This window comes from Solea senegalensis, linkage group LG10 (genome assembly GCF_019176455.1).
Source record: "Solea senegalensis isolate Sse05_10M linkage group LG10, IFAPA_SoseM_1, whole genome shotgun sequence".
In the NCBI taxonomy this organism is placed as follows: Eukaryota; Metazoa; Chordata; class Actinopteri; order Pleuronectiformes; family Soleidae; genus Solea; species Solea senegalensis.
Window position 1 is genome coordinate 4503508 of NC_058030.1, and position 23271 is coordinate 4526778.

At 42.0% G+C, this 23271-nt stretch overlaps 2 protein-coding genes across 2 annotated transcripts in view; both read right to left on the bottom strand.

The window, feature by feature from the left end:
* carmil2 (capping protein regulator and myosin 1 linker 2) overlaps nucleotides 1–11766 on the bottom strand; it is a 36675-nt gene extending 24909 nt beyond the window's left edge. The window contains exons 1-22 of the mRNA XM_044035891.1: nucleotides 11624–11766; nucleotides 10372–10472; nucleotides 9565–9615; nucleotides 9240–9299; nucleotides 9010–9131; nucleotides 7649–7746; nucleotides 7377–7447; nucleotides 6391–6464; nucleotides 6235–6310; nucleotides 5655–5743; nucleotides 5404–5498; nucleotides 4628–4714; nucleotides 4289–4398; nucleotides 3053–3130; nucleotides 2552–2628; nucleotides 1984–2088; nucleotides 1669–1738; nucleotides 1293–1374; nucleotides 985–1081; nucleotides 771–825; nucleotides 397–569; nucleotides 89–157 (exon numbers count right to left, since the gene is read on the bottom strand). Of these exons, the coding sequence (XP_043891826.1) occupies nucleotides 89–157; nucleotides 397–569; nucleotides 771–825; nucleotides 985–1081; nucleotides 1293–1374; nucleotides 1669–1738; nucleotides 1984–2088; nucleotides 2552–2628; nucleotides 3053–3130; nucleotides 4289–4398; nucleotides 4628–4714; nucleotides 5404–5498; nucleotides 5655–5743; nucleotides 6235–6310; nucleotides 6391–6464; nucleotides 7377–7447; nucleotides 7649–7746; nucleotides 9010–9131; nucleotides 9240–9299; nucleotides 9565–9615; nucleotides 10372–10472; nucleotides 11624–11651 (1868 nt within the window). The 5' untranslated portion in view covers nucleotides 11652–11766. The remainder of the gene's footprint in view (nucleotides 1–88; nucleotides 158–396; nucleotides 570–770; nucleotides 826–984; nucleotides 1082–1292; nucleotides 1375–1668; nucleotides 1739–1983; nucleotides 2089–2551; nucleotides 2629–3052; nucleotides 3131–4288; nucleotides 4399–4627; nucleotides 4715–5403; nucleotides 5499–5654; nucleotides 5744–6234; nucleotides 6311–6390; nucleotides 6465–7376; nucleotides 7448–7648; nucleotides 7747–9009; nucleotides 9132–9239; nucleotides 9300–9564; nucleotides 9616–10371; nucleotides 10473–11623) is intronic.
* A 1136-nt stretch (nucleotides 11767–12902) lies between these two features.
* LOC122775953 (transcriptional repressor CTCF-like) lies at nucleotides 12903–23263 on the bottom strand. Its single transcript, XM_044036213.1, has 16 exons — nucleotides 23065–23263; nucleotides 20803–20977; nucleotides 20550–20680; nucleotides 20303–20398; nucleotides 19999–20178; nucleotides 19596–19811; nucleotides 19346–19508; nucleotides 18513–18683; nucleotides 18271–18404; nucleotides 17997–18117; nucleotides 17706–17855; nucleotides 17456–17616; nucleotides 16801–16983; nucleotides 16561–16693; nucleotides 16072–16326; nucleotides 12903–15855 (listed from the first exon to the last, which is right to left on the bottom strand). Exons 2-16 carry the CDS (start codon nucleotides 20963–20965, stop codon nucleotides 15596–15598), a joined length of 2517 nt encoding a protein of 838 aa, XP_043892148.1. The 5' UTR covers nucleotides 20966–20977; nucleotides 23065–23263; the 3' UTR covers nucleotides 12903–15595.
* Between the last annotated feature and the right edge of the window lie 8 nt (nucleotides 23264–23271).

Here is a 23271-nt window from a genome sequence, read left to right on the forward strand (position 1 = left end):
GTTACAGCTGTGTGTGTGTGTGTGTGTGAGAGAGAGAGAGAGAGAGCGAGAGAGAGAGACAGAGAGAGACAGAGAGAGAGAGTGTTACCTTTCCAAGGCTTCAGCCACATCCTGGTATCCCTTGGCAGTGATGTTGTTTCTGTCCCATGTTAGAGTCCTTGAAAAGAGAGGGAGGTAGGTAGGTAGGTAGGTAGGTAGGTGGCACAAACACTCTAGCAGCAAGACACATGCTTAATGTTAGTTTAGCTTCAAATAATGTAATAATGACATCTAGTGGCAAACAGTAGATCCACAGCTCTTGATAGAAATAACGGTTGTAAATGTTTCAGCAAAATGCTGATTTGGAACAATAATTTGCACAATGATTCAATTTCTCTTCTTCCTGTGTGTGTTCACCTCAGTCGGGTGTTATTCATCAGGGCTTTAGCCACCATTTTGGCTCCAGTGTCTCCGATGTGGTTCCCACTGATATCAAGTTCTGCCAAAGCCGCTTGGCCTCCCAAAGCACTCAGCAGAATGTGAATCCCCGTCTTCAGCTTGGAGTCGCACACTGACAGACACTGCAAGGGCTGCACAACCACATTCAGCTGAGCACACAAACTGATAATGTATAACACAACGTAGGGTGGGGAGATAATACATTTGTGTGGGCTGCAAAAGCTGCTTTAATCGGTTTGTACAGAATTGATCCAAATGTAATACATACTGTACTCTAATTTCATCACTTACAGGAATTCAGAGTGAAAGAATTGGAAGGAGTTGTTACTCACACACTCTTCGTCCTGAATGAGCTGAGCAATGCGGTGAAGAACATCAGTGAGAGCTCTTGTAGAAGGAGAGAAAAACAAGAAAACAACATGTAGGAGAAGACAAGACAGGACCAGAAGACGAACAGAGGGAACCTGGTCTCTGAGTCTAAAGATATAGATAGATATCTTAGATATATTGGAACAACAGCAGGAACTGGTTTCATGTTTTCCACACCTGGACTTCATGGCAAAGTTCCTCCCTAATGCGAGACGTTTGAGAGAATGACACTGACCGAGCGATAGGACCAGAGTCACCATGTCATTCTCAAAACCTACACAACAGCAGGGAGAAGAGAGAGGGAGAAATAAAGCAACAGTGTATATCAACAGTCTATTCATTTTTTTTATGAAAAAGAACCCTTTTTAACTTTAAAACTCCAGGGTTTTAATGTTCTGTATGTTGTATTTTTGAGTCACGGCACATTTTTATGTCTTCCTAATCATTTTAGACATTTTAGATGCTGAGAAAGTGCATGTGTGTACCATTGTCAGAGATATCCAGACTTCCGATGGCTGTAGCTTCAGAGATGTGCTCCTGTATCACCTGGGCTCCGACTGAACGTAACTACACACACAAACACACACACACACACACTTGTTTTATATCTTACCCTAACCTGAACATCACAATTAAGTGCCTAATCCTTACCCTAACCTAAACCCGATTCTAACCCTAATCCTTAAACCAGGTCTTAACAATGAAAAAGCCCTTTAAATGTGAGGGGCCCAGACAAAATGTCCCCACAAAGATGGATTTTTACGGGGTTTTTTTTGGACCTCACAAAGATATAATTACAAGTACACACATTTCTACTTCAATTACTCGTTTCAAATAGTGCGTGTGTATGTGTGTGTGTACCTCGCAACTGCTGAGGTCCAGCTCCAGCTCTAACAGACGAGTGTTGGTTGCCAGGCCCTGCAGTAATAACCTGAAAAATCATATAATCAGTTCAAACACAACTTCTCTGACCTCTTCAACTGACTCATTAGCCACAGACTCACTGATGAGTTTGAAATGAGGTGAGTTGTGCTCTCTACTTGGGTGATTTGAAACTGACAAAAAAATAAACAGCATTTTTTCAAGTCAAATTAGATATGCCTTTAAGTCAAGAATGACCGTTGACATTAAATAAATAGAACTGAAATGAACAACAATGATATGAAACTAACGTACCTGAGAGCTTGTGGAGGCAGTTTGGTTTCAGAAAGGCCCACATATTTCAGCTCACAGCTCTGTCTGAAGAACTCTCCAATACTTCTGGTCACGCGTCGCATCTTTCTGCACACAAAAACACACACACACCCACACAAATTTGGCATAAATTGGAGATAAAATAATTATTTCATATGGACAATATACAGAATGAGCCTTTCATATTTCAATCAGGAGTTGTGTCAGATCCAACACACTTTGCCTTGAACGTTAAATGGATAGTTTTGATCTGGTTTGTGTGGTTGTACTGACCCTCCTAAACACAAGGAAAAACGGGTTTTAGCCAGTTAACAAAAGGTTTGCCTAATTAAATTAAGCCTACTTAAGTTTTTGGTATCTTAAGAACTTGTAGAAAATGTCTTTACCCGTTTACAGTTGCCTTGTTTGATAAGTTTCTGTCACTTAGGTCACTCAAAACGAAGGATTTCACACAACAAAAGTCCAAAATAAAACATAACGTGAGTCACGAGTCTATTCGTGAAGCAATAATGATTTCCGTGGTGCCTCACTGACTCCGGGAGAGTTTCACCTGTGGCTGAAAGGATTCCTCGCCAGGTTCAGATGCTGCAGTTTGTCACAACAGCCAGACGACAGGGACACAAATAACTGTGAGAGAAAAGAGTCACAAGTGAGGGATTCCTCTCTCAGGACAGAAGGTGTGTATAACAAAAAAAAAAGTCACTTTTTGTCAACAAAAAAAAGCCACTTAATTCAAGAAGCTGAAGAATAAATAGTACAAAAAAATCTACAAAATAAAAGACTGATCAAGCTCCAGAGCTGGTACTAAACATATGTACCTACATAATGTATAAATTACTCTTATTGTTATGAATTATTATTAATCAGTAATTAATCATTATAGATTCAGGAAAGTCTGAACTACAGTGTGAAGCCTTAAGAGTAAAGTTTCATATCTGAGCTAAGCAGCTTTATTTATTTTGAATGATGCATCACATCATCTCTGTGTGTTGTTGGCTGGTTGTACAAAATCATTTTTGTACATAAAACATAAACTTCCTCTGTCACTCACCGTGTCCAGTGGGCAGTTGGTGTCACTGAGGTCCAGGTGAGACAGAGAGTTAGTACTGGACAAGAACCTGAAGAGAAACTGCAAGACAATAGATGCACATGGTTGTGTGTCACAAAAACAGGTGAAATAAAAGCTGAGGCACATACATAGTCCCAACCCTGCATGTACAGTAGACATTAAAAAAAAAATACATTTGTAAAATGACATTGAGATAAATTCTCATTGATATTCTTGTTCATAAAAACATAATTCTAAAGTGTAGTGTTTTATTTTAATGTGTGTGTGTGTGTGTGTGCGTGTCATACACCCAGTTTTGTAAAGCATGAAGATCAGGGGTGTCCAAACAAACAACGGGCCAGATTTGAAAGTGTGAAAATGGTCCCTTCAGATCTTCTTTAAACATTAAAAGTTACATACAAATTCACTGTTGTACAATAACTGTATCTTCATAGTCACAATTATCATTTTTAAATGGAAATGTAACCAAATCTAAGCACCGCTGGAGTGAACAAATGAAACAAATCTGCCTTTTTTCACATCTGGATTAATCTGGATGACACATACACATGCCCAATTTTCTGTCCCAGTCCATCGCTGGCTTAAATAACACGAGCTGCGGGCTGTAAAAAAACTGATGGAGGGCTGTGAATGCCCACGGGCTGGACATTGGACATGTCTGATATACTGTAGATGAAGCTTGATAATATGAGGGTTTTTTTTTTGCACAGCATTCATAGTGAGGACACACATTGACCTAATTCATATTCTAATCCCTTACTCTAACCTTAACTATCACAACTAAATGCCTGACCCTAACTCTAACCTAAACTCAATTCTAACCCCAACCCTAAAACCAACCCTTAACCCTCAAAAAGATCCTTTTAACTCACTCCCTTAGGTTTACAAGTTGTTTTGGTCCTCACAAAGACACCCATACAAGAACACAAACAAACACAAAGACTCTGGTTTCCATACTTCAGTGGACATTATATTGACTTATATTAATTTCCTGGAGACTTACTCTAACTTTAACGATAACTACAACTGTCTTAGCCCAACCCTTAACTTAACCTTAACCATAAAACATGTCTTCAACTTAAAATGTAATCATTTACGTCATGGGGGCTTGTTTTTCGTCCCCAAATCCCCAGATTAGGGTGCTCACAATTTGAGAAATCCCTGGAACAAACACACACAAACACACACAGAGGCACACACACGCAGAGCAGAACATACCGTGGCCTCCTCACTGACCAGGCAGCTGGAGTTACCGGACAGATCGAGGTGGGTCAGAGAAGCTGAGAAGGGTTGAGTGGAGGATAACATCTGACTCAGACAGCCCAGACCTGGAGACAGGGGTGTTAAAAACATGCACTAAATGTGAGCATCCATGAGTAACTTTGTCAAGTAATGCTTATAATACAATTTGGTTTGAAATGACATTGATTGGTAGAGATCGCTCAAGCTTCTCTTTTTTATTACGAAAGGGAGAAGAATGACTGGTAGAGGGTGAGAACATTACATTACTTCCATATTTGGGCAAAAAGCCAGATGACATAATGCGTACATGTGTACCTCTTGAAGTCATTGACACGCGGGACAGCGAAAGGTGTTTGAGTCCTTCACAGATATTCCCCAACTCCTGACTGAGCGCCATCACTCCTGAGAACAAAACAACAAACACACAGACACACACTTACTGAAATCCAATTTATACAAACACCTTAGCTGTTCTTTGTGACAAGCTTTTTGCACATAATCAAACATTAGAGATGTTTTTTGTGGGTGTTTTGTAGTTGTATGATGAATAAAACCTCACAAGTACTTGATAGCGGCACTGAATCGATGAATTCCTGCAGCAAAGTTTGCAAAAATCAGCATTTTTAGCTCAGGAGGACACAGGAGCTGCTGGTCTACTGAGAAGTGTATGTCACTGAGGTAAATGTGAATAAAGCATTTCAGACAGATGTCTCAAAATAATCGATTTGGATCAACTACTTCCGTGTACATGAACATGAAATTGCTGGTTATCTCTTTGGACTCACTGTACCTTTTTTCTTGTTGCTCTTTCGGCTTCTCCCTCTCTCGGGGTCGCCACAGCAAATGATCCACATTGCTCATCCTGACACTAGGACACTGGATGTGGCCTCCCCAGTGGGTCAATTTAGAGTGTCCAATTAACAGTGGGTACCTTGCTCAGGTTTGTTTACCCCAGTCCTTGACTTGATGGGGATTCAAATCCAGTTACAAGCCCAGTTCTCCTCCGGTTAACCGTGGGCTGCCCACATCTCTATGGACTTATCATACTATGCTTAAATCCATACCTCCCAGCTGTGATGTGTGAATCTTACCTTTGTCTTCGATCGGATTGCCCGAGAGGTTGATGCAACGCAGGGTAGAGGAGGCGTGCTCTCGCAAGGCAGCTGCCATTTTCACGGCAAAATCCCTGCAGCGGATTAAGGAGGTTACTTCTCCACTTTAGACTCTAAATTATACGTATTATTTACATTAATTTCCAAGGGAAATCTACATTGAAACACATTGTTCAGATAGATGTGTCTGATTACGTGTCAGCACACAGTCACATATACAGTACACTCACACTTTGAGTCCACTGGCCTCCAGTGAGAGCTCCTCCAGACTAGGAGACTTGGACAGCAGGAAGGTCAACTGTTCCTGGACATCTACCGACTGACGGGACAAAGAGACGTCACGAAACGAACTTTATAAGTTAGGGATAAAATAAGATTTCTTTTTCACATCAAAGATTCAAGCTAATTCTTCACTGACTCAAGAATGGCTCCGGCTGAATTAGCATTTTGAATCAAACTGGAACAAAACTGCATTAAAGGAACACTTCACTGATTTGTATTTAGCTTTGTATTACTAGAATAGGGGTAGTGTTTTTGAAAACTTGTGCTTCCTAACCTCAGTTTCCCCTGACTTGAGAAATATCTTTCCCAGACATCACCAGAATGTAAACAGTGTCCGCCATCTTTGCTAACAGTTACGCTAACAGGACCAAGTGTCACTGGTGGGCACGTAACAAAGAAAAGAATGAAGATATTTCTCGACTCAGGGGAAACTGAGGTTGGGCAAAATTCTACCCCTATTCTAGAGATACAAAGTTAAATGTAAATAGCTAAAGTATTCCTTTACGTGACAACAAGTGCAAACTTTACCAGTTTATATTCTTTGCTGTAGATCATGGTAAACCACTGGTTGAAGGACAGAGCTGCTACCGTTAAGGCCAAGTCACTGAGAAAAGGGAAAAAAGAGAGACATTTAGTGCTCATTTAGTCACAAGGCGTCACGGGATGGAACTACTGGAATCTCACCTGTTGTCTAAGTGGCTGAAGTCACAGAGGTTGAAGTGTCTACAATTGTGGATGTAGTAGATGTTGTCAACATCCTGCCAAACACAGTCAGTGCACCAGTGCCAACATTCAATTCACGTCAAGTGGCTTTAAAAGGTCCAATATGCAGCAATTAGCCTCACATGATATCAGGAAACAAATGACATGCTAAATGATCATGTTTTTCACCTTTTCACTGCAGTGATATTGTGCAATATATTTGTTATTTTAAAGTGAAATGGACATTTATAGCTGAATGCGTACATCAGTGCTGACTGTGATTGTGGGGTTAAATGAATGTTTGCTGGAACGTGTGAGTGTGTATATTTATTACTTACTTATTCATTTATAAGTCCGTATCCTGAATTTCGTTGTATTTTCTTATAAATTATCTAATCTAATCTGATAAGATCTTTATTATTCTGACAATGGGGACATTCATGACATTTGTACTCAGAGGTTAAAAGGAAACACACGTAAAAAAGACAAAGTTAGTGAAGAAAAGGATTTAAACACAGTGAGAGCTGCTGCCACAAGGAGGCGTCATAGGACACCATGCAAGTAAATAGTGAAGTAGCAATGTCTTGAGTAAAGAGTGATGTCACACTCCTATATGTGTTGATGCAGCTGCATTTAAGGACCCTTTGGTAATGATAGACACTATCAGAGACAGTTCATACTTTCTAATCAAACCGTTTACAGTTAAGTTATTTCAGGCGTTATACTTGAGGGAGTCCCTGATTATTATTTTTTATTTCTTACAGTTGCTCTTTGGCTGAGAATAAATCAATGTTTACAATGTTTATGTTGTGATTACAAGTTCACAGGTTTTGCTCAAACGTAACAGCTGAGTGGTGGCAGTGAAACAAGACTCTAACCCTGCAGGTTTACTTCCAAAGAAATGTTGTTTTGTTTTCTGTTATGGTCACGTATCTATAGTGGACGATTTCAGTACAGCAGTGACATACCCACTGAATCTCCTCTCTAAATGACATCTCATTGAAATCACACAGAGCAGCGTAGGTGTCAGAGAATCCTCCTGGAGAACACACAAACACAAACACAAACACTGTGAATACATGGATTTCCTTCAAACAAATCAAAAAGGGGCCCCTAATGATTCTCTCTGATATCACACAGCCTCAGACTATCACAGGGAGAGGAATGTTTACAGCAGCCATGGACAAACAGACTCTGATCAGCCCTGCAGTCAAAACAGTGTGAAATGAAAGGTGTTTACCACAGGGTCCAGGCCGACTGTTCAGCTGCTCCTCTATCACAGCAGCCAGCATGTTGAGTCTTTGCTCCACATCTGCAGGAATCGTCTTTAATAGCTTTCTGTGGAATGGAGGACAGCTCATTTATCTGTGTGTGTGTTTGTGTGTGTTCAGGGGCCCGTTTCAGAAAGCAGGTTTAGTGAAAACTCTGAGTTAGTTAATCGTGAGATGAGGGGAACTCTGGTTTTTCGCTGAGTCAGTTACCCTGGCAACAACGTGAACCTAACCTACTCGTTGGCAGGTTTTCTTCCTCCTGCTGAGGCTGAAGCAGCTGTCTGACCCATACAGTCGATATCAAAACACGTATCAGAGCAACTAAAATCTATCAAAAAACAATATTTTGACAATATTTTAGGGACGCCCCCAAAATCTCACAAATCATGTTTCCAGGGGAGCTCATGTCTCATTAAGGGGGGGTGAGACCCCTCCTGGCTCCCCCGTAGTTCGCACCAACACTGTGACTCTGTGCATATTAAGACTGTCAGATTGTTTTATCGTGTGTTACTGTACGCTAATCATCACTGTAGACACTATCATAGATCACATCATGATGGAGATTAAAGCTGATGTGAATATTTCTGATGCCGCTGGAAACTCTTAAACTTCACTGTAGTTTAGAAGAGACTTTTTGAATCTAGCTGTGGACGAAATCTTAACGTGCTTTGACAGCATTTCATTTCAAATATAGTCATGAAATAGCGTTGAGCAAGAGGTTTAATGTAAATTAGAGTCAAAAATGTGAGTCAGTTTGAACATTGACGCTTCAGTTGGACTTTATAATTATAGGTTCATAAGTGAACTATGTTTTATCAGTTTGATCCATATTCTCATCTTCAGTTTCTGTCTAATGCATTTGTCCCCGTCAGGTTACAGCTGAATAAATATCAAATCAAATGTAACATAATGGTAGGACTGCAGCATTTCAACATCCATTAATGAAATTAAAGTCTGTTAAATGATGTAAAATGTAATAGTGTTCATTTATTGACTCCTCTCTTCACTCCTTTTTTTGAAGATAAATGTCATGGTCACATGCGTTAATATTTCTGCTCAAATGGATTAAAATGGAGGCTGTGCTCTTTGTTTACCCGTTGCCATGGTGAATCGTAGTATCGGAGCTCCGTCGATGACGGCTTTTTTCATTCCCAACGCACACGCTTAACTCAGAGTGAACATAATCAGAGTTTATTGAACTAATGCTGATCAGCTGTTCTGAGACCCAAAACTCAGAGTTTGACAGCTCAACCTAGAGTTAAGGTTTTTAACTCAGCATTTGTTGAACCTGCTTTCTGAAACGGGCCCCAGGTTGAGGAGTGAGACTCACCCCGGAGATGAATCAGGGAAGATCCACTTCAGTGAGGCAGTCATGTGACTGACCATGGCCTCAAGATCCTTGACGTGCAACACGCTGAAAGACAAAGTCTGCCGGTCTGTCTTCAACACAATCTGCAACATACACACACACACACACACACACACACACGTAACATTATGTTCCTTTCAAAAAACCCCAAACAAAAACAAGTTTATTTATGTTGAGTTTTTGTGTTTAACCTGTGTTAGGCTGTGGATTTCGATGGAGCAGATCTCCAGGTAGCTGAACGTGCTCTCCACCTGTCAACATGAACACAGATACAGTATGTGTGTGAAAAAAGGTAACACAACTTTGTACATAAAACCTCAACTATCTCTAACCACATAGAAATCTGTCTACACAGGATTCAAATGATGGTAAACCGAAACGCTTAAATTCATATTTCATCTTGAGCAGAAGGTTTCGTGTCTCTGGACTTGGAAATGTTATTTTCAAACATGAGAAATCCAGATAATTAGTTGTTTAGAAAGTTTTACTGAGTCAGGGACAAACGTGGGTATTTACCCTGACAGGTTGCTTGTTCACAACCAGGTAACCTCTCCACAGACTCAGCACCTGCGACAGAGAGACGTGACAGCGGTTAGAGACTTGTATCTGAACACGATTCAATACCAGGGTGGTTATGTCTCATAGTCCATGTCCAGAATTCAACAATGGATCAGTGATGGCACCTGCTCGAGAGAACCAACAGCAGTGGTGACCTCTGAAGGTCACACAAGGTCATACTGTCAGGAAGCCATGCCTCGTATGTGTAAAGACACAGAAATATGAGCGTTCAAGTTTTGAAGGGAGGGAAGAGACAAAGATTGGTGGATGTGGGAGGAAAAGGTGTTGAAAACTTCTTTAAAATAATGATCATACTTTTCATTATAGACGCCTTTCAGGACACTTGACGTCACCAAAGGAGGTGAAATGGAGAGAGAATCAGAGTTTCTGATGTCATGTGGTACATTGTTCCAATGTTATACAATAAACTCTAAGTGTAACTTAGTGTCATATTTGAAAAGGTGCTTTTAACTTTTAGTCAAGTAATTTGCTTATAACGTACTTGTACTTAAGTGTAGTTCTCCAGTACACCAATCATACAACAATACAGACGCCCATAACACAGGTTTAACATGAAGGTAGCTCTTATAGCAGACACTAACAGCTGCTTCACAGTCATACCCAATATTTCATGTTTATTTGACCCAGATATAGACTAATTCATTCAGCATATAAAAAAACTCTCAACAAACCACTATTTCTTATCTAGCACACTGTAATCAAGACAAACACAAGATTAAAAAGTCTTCATTGTGTCCGACTCACCACAAACGTGCTGGTCGACCTCACACATGGCTGACTGTGGTTCAGGACGACGGGCGTCACCAGACAAACCCTGTGAGGCTTCAGCAGCTCTGAGATCTGATCTGCACACAGGAGCACAGACCACAGGTCAGAACCTGAACCTTCATCGTCGACCTGTCAAAGTGAGCCGTGTGGTTGCTCACAGAGATTCAAGGAGACATTCCACACACACACACACACACACACACACACACACACGTGTATCCTCACATACTCTTTGCTCGTGAGTCACCTTTGCCTCACTTGTTGTCAGTTACTGTCACAGGCGTCACAAGTGGAAACACAGCTGTTGAACCGAGGACGTCGCTGCAGAACGGTGATACATCTCACCTCTGTCTCAAAACATCTTTACAGTTACAGAAAATGCCCCAGGTTTTCATGTGTTGTTGTTTCCGTCATTAAATTAGTCAAAGTGTGAAATTTAACTGCATTTCTGCGTCTTTTAGGACACAAATCTTTTTGTGTGCAATCACCTGAATGTATGAAAACTACAAACACCTTTTGAGTTTTAAAGAAAAACTGCAGGTTTTTATAGGTTTTTATAAAGTACATGCTCGAAAGGGAAGGGCAGAAATGTAGTTGTAGTTTCTTGTGTTGCTTTATTTGTATGACTGCTTTGTTTGCTTAATTGTGTTTTGGTGTTGTTGTTTTCTGTTTTGTTTCTGTTTTTGACACACGATGCTCTTTGTAAAGTATGTATTGTAACAAAGGGGCAGATTAAATAGGGTTATTCGTCTTTCTGCTCCCTTTCATTCAGAAGCTGGAAATGTTGTGTTATTTTAAATTGTTCTTTGCTTTTGTCAATGACTCACTGAGTATAATCTGTTAAATTAAGCTGTTTTCTGTGCCCAGCATTTTTGTCACACATTTCTTCTGCACGTTTGTTTGCTAAACCTTTTCAAGAAACCACCAGTGTCATCACGCTTTCAATAATCCATTGTCTGAAGCCAAACTGAACCAGAGGTCTCAAACGTTATACCTAATGTTAAGTTAAAATGAGTTGTTTTTTTCATTTTACATCATAATAAATTTATACTGTGAACTATTTATCAGTCCATATCAAAACAAATGCTTTTATTTTGAAATGATGTGAAGTATCATCATAAATATTGATGAGAATGACTTCATCTTAAGAGTGGTGTCTGGAGCCCATCTCTCACTTTCCTGATGAAGATGAGAAAAAGCACTGGTGCTGTTGTTTGTCTGTTCTTACCCCGCAGGTTATGAGAGGCAGAGTCCATTCTTCTCGGGTCGTCAGTCAAACTCCGGCAGTGAAGGTGAGATGCTCGAGATGTCCAGCTGTGATCATCTGCTGCTGCTCCTCAAGCTCCCAAACACACGTGAACTGCACTGAGTGACATTTGGTCAGAGTGAGTTATCATCAGCATGAGCAGGAACTATAGAGGGAGGTGCAAAAGTCAAGAGCCAGATCACACACACACACACACACACACACGTGCACAAAACACCATCACATTTCTTTCTAACAGATGCATACTTTCTGTTTTGCTGTCTGCACATGTCACCTTGATTTTGAAGATGCTGACATCCTGTTCCATGAGTCACTACTGTAGTGAACGTAGAAGTGAAAAAGGGGAGAGACTGTAACCCGGTTTAACCTTGCACACGATGGGTCAGGAAGTGAGCACCCTTATCACCGTCGAGTCGAGTTTCGAACAGTCGTAGTGAAAACACTGACACAGTGGGACAAATGAAGCACACAGGATTATCTGTCAACAGATGTGTTTCACAGAAGAGATTTCATCATGATTTATCAGCAAAGGCACAGACGTCCCTCTTTACATTAACCATGACTCTGTTCAGGTCATGCAAGTCAGGACAACGTCACAATAATGAGAATTGACTCTTATTTGTGTTACCATTATATTTATATTAGCTTTCTTTGGGTTTGTGTGAGCTTGTGTGCATTTTATGTTACTGTATGTCTGCAAAATGAATTAGAAATAATATATTAAACTTGGAACTGAGGGATTACAGGACGCAATCAGTGACATACAGTACTGTGGTACATGCACAGCCGGAGCATGGAGGCTTCTGGCCACCAGAGGGCTCCAACGCATGCATAAAAACATTTCATCAGCTGTGTTGGAGAAATGTTTCCAGCACAACGCTCCAGTTAAAGTCCTGCCTTTATACATGCACTACAGTATGAGTGTTAACAGTTGTTTGCCACACTCGTTTATAATTTACCAAACAGTGCTACTAATTAGCTGCAATTCATTCAAACACTCTCCCACACTAAGGCTGCGACAAAAGGAGAGCAAACACCACACCTGTTCTGCAGTGATTTTTAAAATTCCATTTGAGTGCAACATATCTTTGGTTTGTGGACATTTTAGAAATTTGTCATAATCGAGGGATGTTGTCCTCACAAAACTAAATAATCACCATGTTTTTCAACAATTTCTGAGGACTCAAGAGACTGTAGTAAACCTGTACTTGATGAATGAAAGAACAGTCTCAGGCAGAAGTTGTAGGCGCATAAGCATTTTTATTTTTCATCGGCTGTACAGTGTCTCAGCTTCAACATGACAAGTGTTTCTTCAGTGTTCTCGCTCTTAAAACAGGGATGTGACAGAATATATATAAAAAAAAACTGTTCTCACTTCACTGCTAACAGAACAATGAGGAAAGGGAAACGAAACAAAAAACAATGCTGCTGCTGTGAAAACAGTCCAACACCCGTTCGCCATCTGTCCGTCTGCAGAATGGTAACACAAACGTTGCTGTCCCAGAATTGATGTTGCTGGATGACTGTTAAAGATTTTAGAGAGTAAACTGTTTCCACTTCTATGTATATGGTCATTTTTTTTTAACAGTTACCTCACAGGGTGTATGGATTCATTCAGTCATAGTCTACAGAAGCATTCCATGGAGAAAACCTGTGCAAAGGCACGCACATCCAAATCAACAGCGGGAGCTGGCTGGGCTACAGTTCTGGCCCACGCCCATCTTCTTTGGCGTCACATGGAATTTTGTTGGAGCAACAACTCGTTTGCAGACATTTTCTGCTTTTAATTGACTTCTACAGACAAAATAGGAGATCATATTGGACCAGAGGGGTCTTTCCCTAACTATTATTTACACAACGCCAGAAAACTGTAAATCAGAACATCATAGCCCTCTTAATCATTCTGTGAAATTTCCCAATGATATCACAGTTACAGCAAACTAAAAGCGCCAACCCCCGAGGCCTGATTTCCTTCTAAAAACAGCGCTTAAAAATAAGTCAAAGAACAGGACACGGCTGCGTTTTGTCGTTATTATTCCACCGCTGTTATTACACTTCAGAATGTTGGAAACTAATGGTTGTTATTTTTCTGAGATAAACACCACATGCATTTGGGCCAAAGATTAAAAAGGAGCACAGAGTGAGACGAAGCCTCCTGTAGAGAATGCCAGAGAGTGTGAGTGTAACAGTATCAAAGGTGATAAAGGCTTTAAGCAACAGAATCACAGAGAGGTGAATGAGGTGATGGAGTAGTGGGAGGAAAAAGAGACTTGAAGGACCATGTGATGACCATCAAGTCTGGTTGACCAACACATTCCTGGACCAGCTACTTAAAAAAACATTAAAAAGGTTTTCACAAGAAATCAATAAGGGTTAAAATATGCAATTACATGCAAATCATCTGTGGTTCCAGAGGTGTCTGAGGAGCACCGATCAAACAACCGCATCTGGTCCAAACGCTGTATGACCCGGGACGTGAAGTCATTTTTAGCAGCTGATGTTACCAAATAAAAACATTTGTCTTTGTAACAGTGGATTACGTCAAATAAGACTATTTAAATGCACAGACATACTGTATACAAGAATGTACAAACTGATCTCAGGATTATCTCCATCTGCTCCGAGCTCGTGTGACGGCAAACCTTTGCGTTCAAACTGCATGAATAATTACCAGCTTTCAAGTCTGGACTCTGAATGAGGCAACGAAAGGCAAGTTTCCATCAGAACCTGCCAACATATGCTCACCTATTCCTCTTTTACATCAAAATTAGTGGCTTTTTTTTTAAAAACACAGGTAAACATGCTAAAAAGGCTGATCGGCACCTTTTTAATTACCGGTAGAAGAGTCTGCTCAGTTGTGTTTGATGCGACATGCGCCGAAATGTACAACACGCAACCAAGGAAAGCGTCATGACAGTAAAATGGTGAAATTATGACTTCACCTGCAAGCAATGTTTACATTACTTGCGACCGGAGAGGGAGCCGATAAAAACCTGCGTCAAGTGCGTCACTTGATCCAAGCGTGAAAGCCAGGCCCAGTTGCATTCACTTTCATTGCAGAGGAAAGCCAGATGCTAATGGGTGTTCATGGGTTCTTCTGACCAGTCGAAAAGCAGCATTAGAAATAGAATCCTTCGGTCAACTTCCTGCTACTGAAGTCTTGATGTACAGTTAGCTACTTACATCATGTGTTTACACACAGGCCACAGAGCAAGGCCGGACTTTTAGGGAAAAACAAATCATTTGAGTGAGAGCAAGTGATAATTTCAGAGGCAACTTTAAGTACCATAAACTATGTCTTCATTAGGGAAAAAACCCTACATTTTATATTATATACACAAAAATGAAAAGGGTATGGTAAATGGTAAAATAATCAGGAGAGCAGGAAAAACAAAGTAAAAAGCAAAGACAGAGAGAGAGACAGCGGTGAGTTAGTTTCTGACTGAACTTTAACTGCACAGCGTGTCAGCATGTGGGCAAGGACTGACACAGGATGTGGTTTTGTAGACACAAGTAGCAAAAAAGACAATGACTCATTCAGAAGACATTGAAACGGCGGAAAAACAAAACAAAGCACTTGAGAGCAGTAAGCAGTCAGTAATAAGTTTACACAATCAGGTATCTATACGTGATATTGGAAATGACACAGGATCTGGTGTGTGTGTGTGTGCCACAGTGTGTATAAAGATATACTGTGGTGACCGTGGGAAGTATTTACATGCTGCTTCCTTTCATTTTGCATGGCTGTTTTTGCTGTCACCAGTTTTTTGTTTTTTTTTGCAATCCTCTCCAATGGAGGTAAAATGGCTGCTGTTAAAAAGCACATATTGATGGGACATGAGGTGAAGGCATTATTGTGGAAATGTTAGCTTTAGACATGATCAGGCTACGTGTGTGTGTGTGTGTGTGTGTGTGTGGGCTGCAGTTTTGTGTTCACCGGTCCATCATGCTCAGGATCATCTCTGGCGTCAGATCGCCGTTGGCGGCGGCGGCGGCAGCAGCTGCCGTTTCCTCATTCACAGCCAGCTCAACAGTATCCACCCCTCCCTCATCCAGTCCTACCCCTTCCACGGTCAGGGCCACACCCTGATCATCCAGGGGAGTCTCTGCAGAGGCGTCGCCCTCTTCCTTCTTCACGATGATGTTCTCCACAGCTCCTGTGTTCTCGTCCTCCACCTGAATGATGGCAGCAGCTGCAACAACACACAAACAAGCCTTCCGTGTCAAAAACCAGACAAGACGACGAGAACAAGCACTTCGAGGTGAGAAAAGTGAAGATTTACTAGTGAAATTAATTTATCCGCCACTGAAGTGCATCCATCTCACAGCCTTTTCTGACTGGAAAATTAGGTTCAGTAAATCATGAGGAAGAATCAAAAACAAATGAATGACGACGACCGTGTTCTCACCAATAGTCGTTGTCTTGGCGGCCGCTCTGACAGACTTGCTGGGTGTAGGAGCCTTGGGGGCATTCTTTGGGGGTCGGCCTCGTTTCCTCTTGACTGGCGGCTCTTCGGGGGCCGGTACAGGGATGGAAGCAGGGGCCTGGTCCAGCTCCATGCTCTCTGGTTCCTCATCTTCCTGTAGCATGGCTGATTCTTCTTCCTCCAAGTCTCCCTCCTCGTCGTCCTCCTCCTCTTCGTCGAGCTCGGCTTGATCGTCCTCTGAATGACAGGGAGATGACACCACATCAGATAAGCTAATGCAAAGAGCTAGCAGTGGGAATCACAGGGTACCTCATGATACGATACATATCAATAATATCACAACATGACGATTCTGTGATAACCAATATGCTGAAAAGACAATCATATAGTGATAAAGCACGATATCTGTCTAACTGAAAATAACAGCCCCTACAACCAGGGCACCATATAAGAGCAACACTAAACTCTCACCGCTGTCACCATCATCTCTTCTGCTCATCATCTTCCTCTTTCTTCCTCTTCTCCCCTTTTTGGGGGACGGAGTTCCGTTCTCAGCCTCGTCATTCTCGCCGCTGCAGTACTCGGCGTGGCGTGCCATGGTGTTCTACAAGAACACAACTTCAGACAGTCAGCGGATGCTTTTATAGCCTCACCAAGTATGTAACGATTTCACTCAAGTGGGAACAACAGCTAAAAGAGAAGTGTCCTTACCCTGCGGGTGAAGGTCTTGCTGCACTTGGGGCAGACGAAGGTGGCAGGGATAAAGCTGGGGTCGTGGTAGCGTTTGAAGTGCATATCCAGCAGTTGCTTCTGCCTGAAAGTCTTTTCACACTGGCTGCAGGCGAAAGGTTTCTCTCCAGTGTGGGTACGACGATGCATCACCATGTGTCGCTCCTGCACCAAACAGAATGCACACACCACACACCACTTAGAGACAATATCCCCATTCAAAATATTATATTTGATCATGTGAGTTGCAAATGTTTAAGGTGTCCATCCCAAAAAGGGTGAATTCTCAATGGAGACAATGGTGATACCCATGTTTTTCTGTCTCAACAATAGCAGCGCCCAAATTTCAAACCATCACACACATTGCAATATGAATAGTATTTTTTGTACAAAATAAGGCTCACTGTCATTTATTAAAACTAAGTCTGCTTGTAAATTGTTGTTAAACGCACACGTTTTTGAATGTTAATCATCCCAAAAGTCTCCTGTGTTTTTGTTCCTGGTTTACAAGGAACAAAAGGCCTTTACAGATTTGCATATTATTACATACAGATTGCTTTGAGGCTGGAAATCTAAAAGTCAGATCGGATAAATCAAGAGTTCTAATTTGTTTGGAATGCAGTATTAGTGCACCGACCTGGCGGCAGCAGTAGTCACACATTTCACATTTGAACCGTTTCTCGTTCTTGTGGGACTTCTGGTGCTGGATCAGAGCGTAGCGTTCGTGGAAAACGGCATCGCAGTAACGGCACTTCTTTCCAGTCTCGATAAACGAGTGCTGCTTTCGAAGATGGACGCCTGGAAATGAACAAAGTTAACGCAAGAAAGAAACGTCAAAGCAAAGAAAATATTGAGTACGAATGTGTTTTTGTGTGCGTGTGATTTACCCAAATCACTCTTCCGTGCAATGACAGTGTCACAGTGTGGACAGTGGAATTTGGCCACGTTCTCGGTGTGTTTCTGCAGAATGTGCATCTTCATGGTCCCACTCTGGGTAAAGCGTGCATGGCAGATGTAGCACTCATAAGGTTTCTCTCCTGAGGAAAAAACATTTAGCACATCCACAGGTTTATGATGATTCTTTTGGGATCAATTTTATATGACAATATGTGCAACTGACGAATACATCGTGGATCTATGAAACACCATCCACTGCAGCAGTTACAGCGCAGTCCTACCTGAGTGAGTCCTCATGTGTCTCTTCAGCTTGTATGTGTCTCTGCTGGCGTAGCTACAGAGACTGCACTGGAATGGTCGCTCGCCAGTATGGGATCGAATGTGACGCTTTAGTTTGCTCACCTACAAAACACACAAAATTACAGTCAACAACAGAACAATTTATCTGCCATTACAGGCAGTTCAACCAGTTTCTGGTTGAGTAGAGGAAAGTAAAATCGACTGATATACATAAAAGCAATCTGTAATTTGGGAAGAACATGAAGCACATCCTACCTCCACACTACAATAGTCACACATGGAGCATTTGAAGGGTTTCTCGTGTGTGTGTTTGTAGCGACGATGACGAACCAGCTCTCCGCTCGTCACAAAAGCCATATCACAGTCTGTGCACTTGTGTGGACGGGTACCTGCACAAGTAAAAGACGCCGTGCGTGTGAACAATTACTCTCGTCTCCTCTTGAAATATCAACACCGTCCCAACATTTTCAAGAAGATACGCGTGTGTTCATGTGTACCGGTGTGTGTGTTGAGATGGTTTCTTAGCAGTGTGACCGTCCTGAAGGCTCTGCCACACAAGTGACATTTGTGGGGTCTCTCGTCGGTGTGGCTCTTCATGTGTCTGTCCAGGTTGGAGCGGCGAGGGCAGGTGTAGCTACACAGCTCACACTGGAACGTCTTCTTCACTCCTAACAATTCATTCAACAGCAGGGCATGAATTATGACAATTAAACCCCGGTAGCCATAGTGCAAGCGGAAAACGATGGCATACTATAGAGCTTGTATTTGGAGCATTACTTAAAAGTGAAACCAATATTCAATTTTAGCTGGTGTTGAATCATCATCATGACAAATATAATTCTGTGAAACCAAAATTGTAGAATATTTTTGGAACAAAACACAATCCCATTTCAGGATAATAAACTGTAATATTGGTATAATTTCTTTCTGTACACCCAATGCAAAGGAAAATATATGAATGTGCTAATGACCTTTGGACAGATCTGTACTCTGTGGTTGAGATTCTAAGCAGACACAGTACATGTAACTAACATAAACAAAGAAATGTCAGTCAGTCATCATCTAACCGCTTTATCCTCCACCAGAGGGTCGCGGGGAACAAAGAAATGGTTGGATGGAATTTAGTAAAGCAGCCGTCAGTGAAATTGTTTCATTAAAAATCGGTTATAAAAAGGTATATATCCCTACAGATAGGAGAAACTTAGTATTCCACAAAACTTGATTGAATCAGGAGCCAGAACTCCACAAAGAAGTGGTCCTCTCTACTTGTAAGGTAACATGAATGCTGCACTTGGAAAAAAACATTTTTTTTATTTCATCCGTTTCTTACCTTTCTTCTTGATCTTAGTAGGTTTGGGTGGTTTCATGTTACCAACCACTTTCTCAGCATTGACTTCAGACAGAAGGCCCTCCTGCTGCTCTTCTTCAAAGTCATAGACGCTGACATCCATGTCCTTGTCTCCCTCGCCATAACGAAGACGGCTCTTTTTTACCTGAAAAGAAGAATGACTTAAACAATTAAAAAGGATCGCCCACCCCTATCCCACAGTCACAAATTTGACACATCAAAAAAATCCTACCTTTTTGCCTCTCCTGATTCCTCCAGAAGGAGGTTGGTAATCTGGGTCTTTAGACCAGTTTGTGTCATCACTTTGAGTCTGGATGGGTACATCTTCAACTTCTTCCAGAATCTGATGACCCACCTCCTCATCATCCTCTTCTTCATGGTGGATCTCTCCTTCATCTTCTTCTTGCTCCACTGTCTCCACCTCCCCATTAGCACCAACTTTAACTACCTACACAGCAAATGCAGTCATTTTGTTTTAAATGAAATGAATCACCAAAGACAACAATGAGCAGTTCAGTAACAGACACAAAATATGCCAATCCACTTTTTGTTCACGTTTACTCAGAGGCAGATTTAATTTTTTTAGGGTGTAATTTATTAGTCTTACTACTCCAACAGTGAGTATGTCTGTGTACCTGAAAGCCCTCAGGCAATGGCAGGGTGTGGCAGATGACTGGGTCCCCATCCTTTGACATTGCAGTGGTATCAACGTAAGTTCCTTGTTGCAGGGCTTCCACACTGGTGGCAGAAACTGGCACCTGGACAAGCTGGAGCTCGCCCAGGCCCAAAGCTGCTTGCTCCTCCATGTTTACCACCTGTGTGCAGAGAAACAATGGTCATCACATTACAATATGAACGGGACTCTTCTTCTCTACAGAGATATTGTGAATCGTAAGCCGGTGTCCAAAGCCGTAAGCCGGTGTCCAAACAAGCACCTACCTGTAGTGTGATGATTTGAGTCTGGTCCACTGTTGTTACAGTTGCTTGGTGAGCGGCACCTACTCCAGTCGACCCTCCCACTGAAGCTTCCATCACCTACAGGTCAACTTTATGTTAATAGGCTGATACATAAAGGTCAAGTATTACCTATTTATTTCCATTCCAACAGCAGCACACCATCAGAACTGATGAAACATGCCCCCAAGACAAGAGTGCATTTCCCCACAGCTAAGATTGGGAAACTTACCTCAGTCTTCATCTGCAGGAGGGTGGGATCGAGTGAGTTCATAACCATCATTTCAACGCCTCCTCCACCATCCCCAGCTTCCATTAGCTGCTGCTGGGCCTGGGTGGCCGCTGCCATTCCGTCATCATGAGCTGAAACAACATTGAGAGGGACAAAACTTCTGATTACATTACATACAATAATGTGCAAAAGAAATTCATTCAATTCAACATTCATAAGACTGTAGAAAAGAATCACATCAATTTGTAAAAACCTTGCTCAAGGACTCCAGCTTGTGCTTCAACCACGCCCCCAGCCTCAGCCGCTTGCTGGAGGAGGTCAGCAACCATGGCATCCTGGCTGTGAATGGCCTGGATGGAGGGGTAGTCCTTGGTGGGGACCTCCACCCCTACACCCTCTGTCGGCCCTCCGTCCATGCTGGGTAGGAGCTGCAATATACAATTTTTGGAAATCTTATTAAACTTAATCTAGCAACTATTTTAAGGCAAATATATCAAACGATAGTCAGGGGGTGATGATTGGGCTCTAGTGAGTTTAATACCCTGCGCATCACTGACAATATTAACTGTTCTCTTCCACCAACCTCTGGATTCTGGCAGGTAGACCTGCAAGAGGGGAGAATATGTACTTGTCTGAAACATTCACTCATGTGTTACATGATTTCTTAACAGCTCCCCTCTTCATTTGTATTCTTCTGGTTGAACAGCTCATGCCCTACTTCTTTTGAGTATTCTGTCATGATCATGAGAAATGGTGCAAATTAGGTCACTCAGCATTAAGATGCAGATCTTTAGCTGAACAGACATTTGAGTTTCCCCCCCTGTGTTTTTAAACCGTAGTCATAGAGCACCTTCATTATTGCTTGCAAACTTCAAATTAAAATGAAAAATCAATGATTTAGCATCTTTACAGGTTCATCAAGAAACCTGCTCATTTGACTGGGCTTCCCAGTAATGCCCAAGATGGTGACTGCAATTATTTTTGAACTATACCATGATTATTTATGACCATTCATGGCAACAGGGACAAAATACTGTATGTAATCAATAATCTTCATTGTTGTGCTACATTCTTGCTAGGTGATGGAGGATTTGCTTTGTTTGATACAGAAATTAGCTTACTTTTTAACATTCAAAATGGAAATGTAACGCGTGTTGTCTAGCACGTTGTGTAAACCAAATGAAAGAGGACATGATTCAATGTGGCCCTCTGCTTCCCTTATGTGTCAGTATGTGTTCCTCTGGAGGAAAAATGTTGTCCACTTATGACGTAACCTCTACTTATCTCTATGGACAGATGGTTTTTTTATGTTGTTTAATAGGTGGAAACCAGAAAGCTTGGTTTGATCAAGGCCTGTCGCAGATGCTTTGACATGACGGTACAAGACATTTACAACACAACCTGGCAAAGATAACCAGTGGCCAATCTTGGGACTGTCGCCTCCTTGCACTGCATTTACAAAGCGGTATTTTTGTAGCTCTCCAAGCCGAGTCGTAGAGGGAGCTCTCTGCTGTAATATGTGCATCTGTGGCTATGAGACTCTAGGTGGGCTTTAGAGACCAGCGGGCGACGTGTGCAACAACATCTGCCAAAGTCGACCACTACCGCGGCGTCAGGAGGGAAAAATGGGCGCAGCACTCGATGCTGGAAGAAGTTCGTGGGAAACACAAATGGTGCGTTTGGTATTGGGGAATCGGCAGCCGTCGCTGCGATCGTAAAGGATCGCTTTGCCTTCTGAAGCCTCGTCAATCCTTAGTTTTACCCCACCACTACCTTTAAGGTCGCATGTGTCCGAACTAACCAAATCGGTGTTGATTGTCAAACAACAATCTATGCGAGATCAACCGATTCCGCCTAACGTAATATTGGAGCGTACGTTTATTAGGCTAATAACGGATATAGCGGACATTTCCAAGCCGTTACTGGACTGAGGGGACTGGGTGGGGAAGGGCCTTGAGCTAACCATTAGCTAGCATCCGCTGCTACGTGCAACTTAAATAAAGATCCTGTCTGGCAATATGTCAAAAGTGGGACAACTGTTCGATTAAGGACGTTGTATTGTTTGTCCGTTAACATAGAATCACATACAGTACTACAGACATGCTTATTTGTGTGTTTTACTATGCGTATGCTAAAATCAAACAACGCCGCTAGCGTTAGCTGCGCGCTATCACTTAAACCCGCCAGTTTCCATGTCGTCAAGGCTGTAAAGACGAGGAAACAAAGAAGCGAGAAAATGGACGCCTCGGCCTAAATTCTCCAACCAAATCGTCGAAGTATTCTTAACTTATCTCCGCTGCTATTTTAACAGATGGCCGTGAAATGCAGCGTGTTGTTTGACCGTTTATAAGAACTTCTCGTATTTAGGCGTATTTTGACGGCTTTTTCGATAACGATAGAGGGAGACAAACACTCTCCGACGAGCTGCCCGGACCCAGAGCCCCATCGTGACACCTAGAGGCCGATTAAAGATCCTGCAAACTCCCCCCTTATCAGAAAAGTAGTGATACTTTACCTCTTTTTTGTGTGTTTTCCCTGCCGTTCAACAAGACCAAGAGCACGGGGTGTCTGCCACAAAGTTTAACAAGCCGCCAACAAATGCAGGCTTCTTCGCAGTTTGTTTTAATCCCTCTCCCGCTTTAGCAGAGTAGCCTCTGCCACAAAATGGCAGTTTGACGCTCAGTGCGCCTGTGCGGCCGCTGGGGGGTGGTGTCGAAACTTC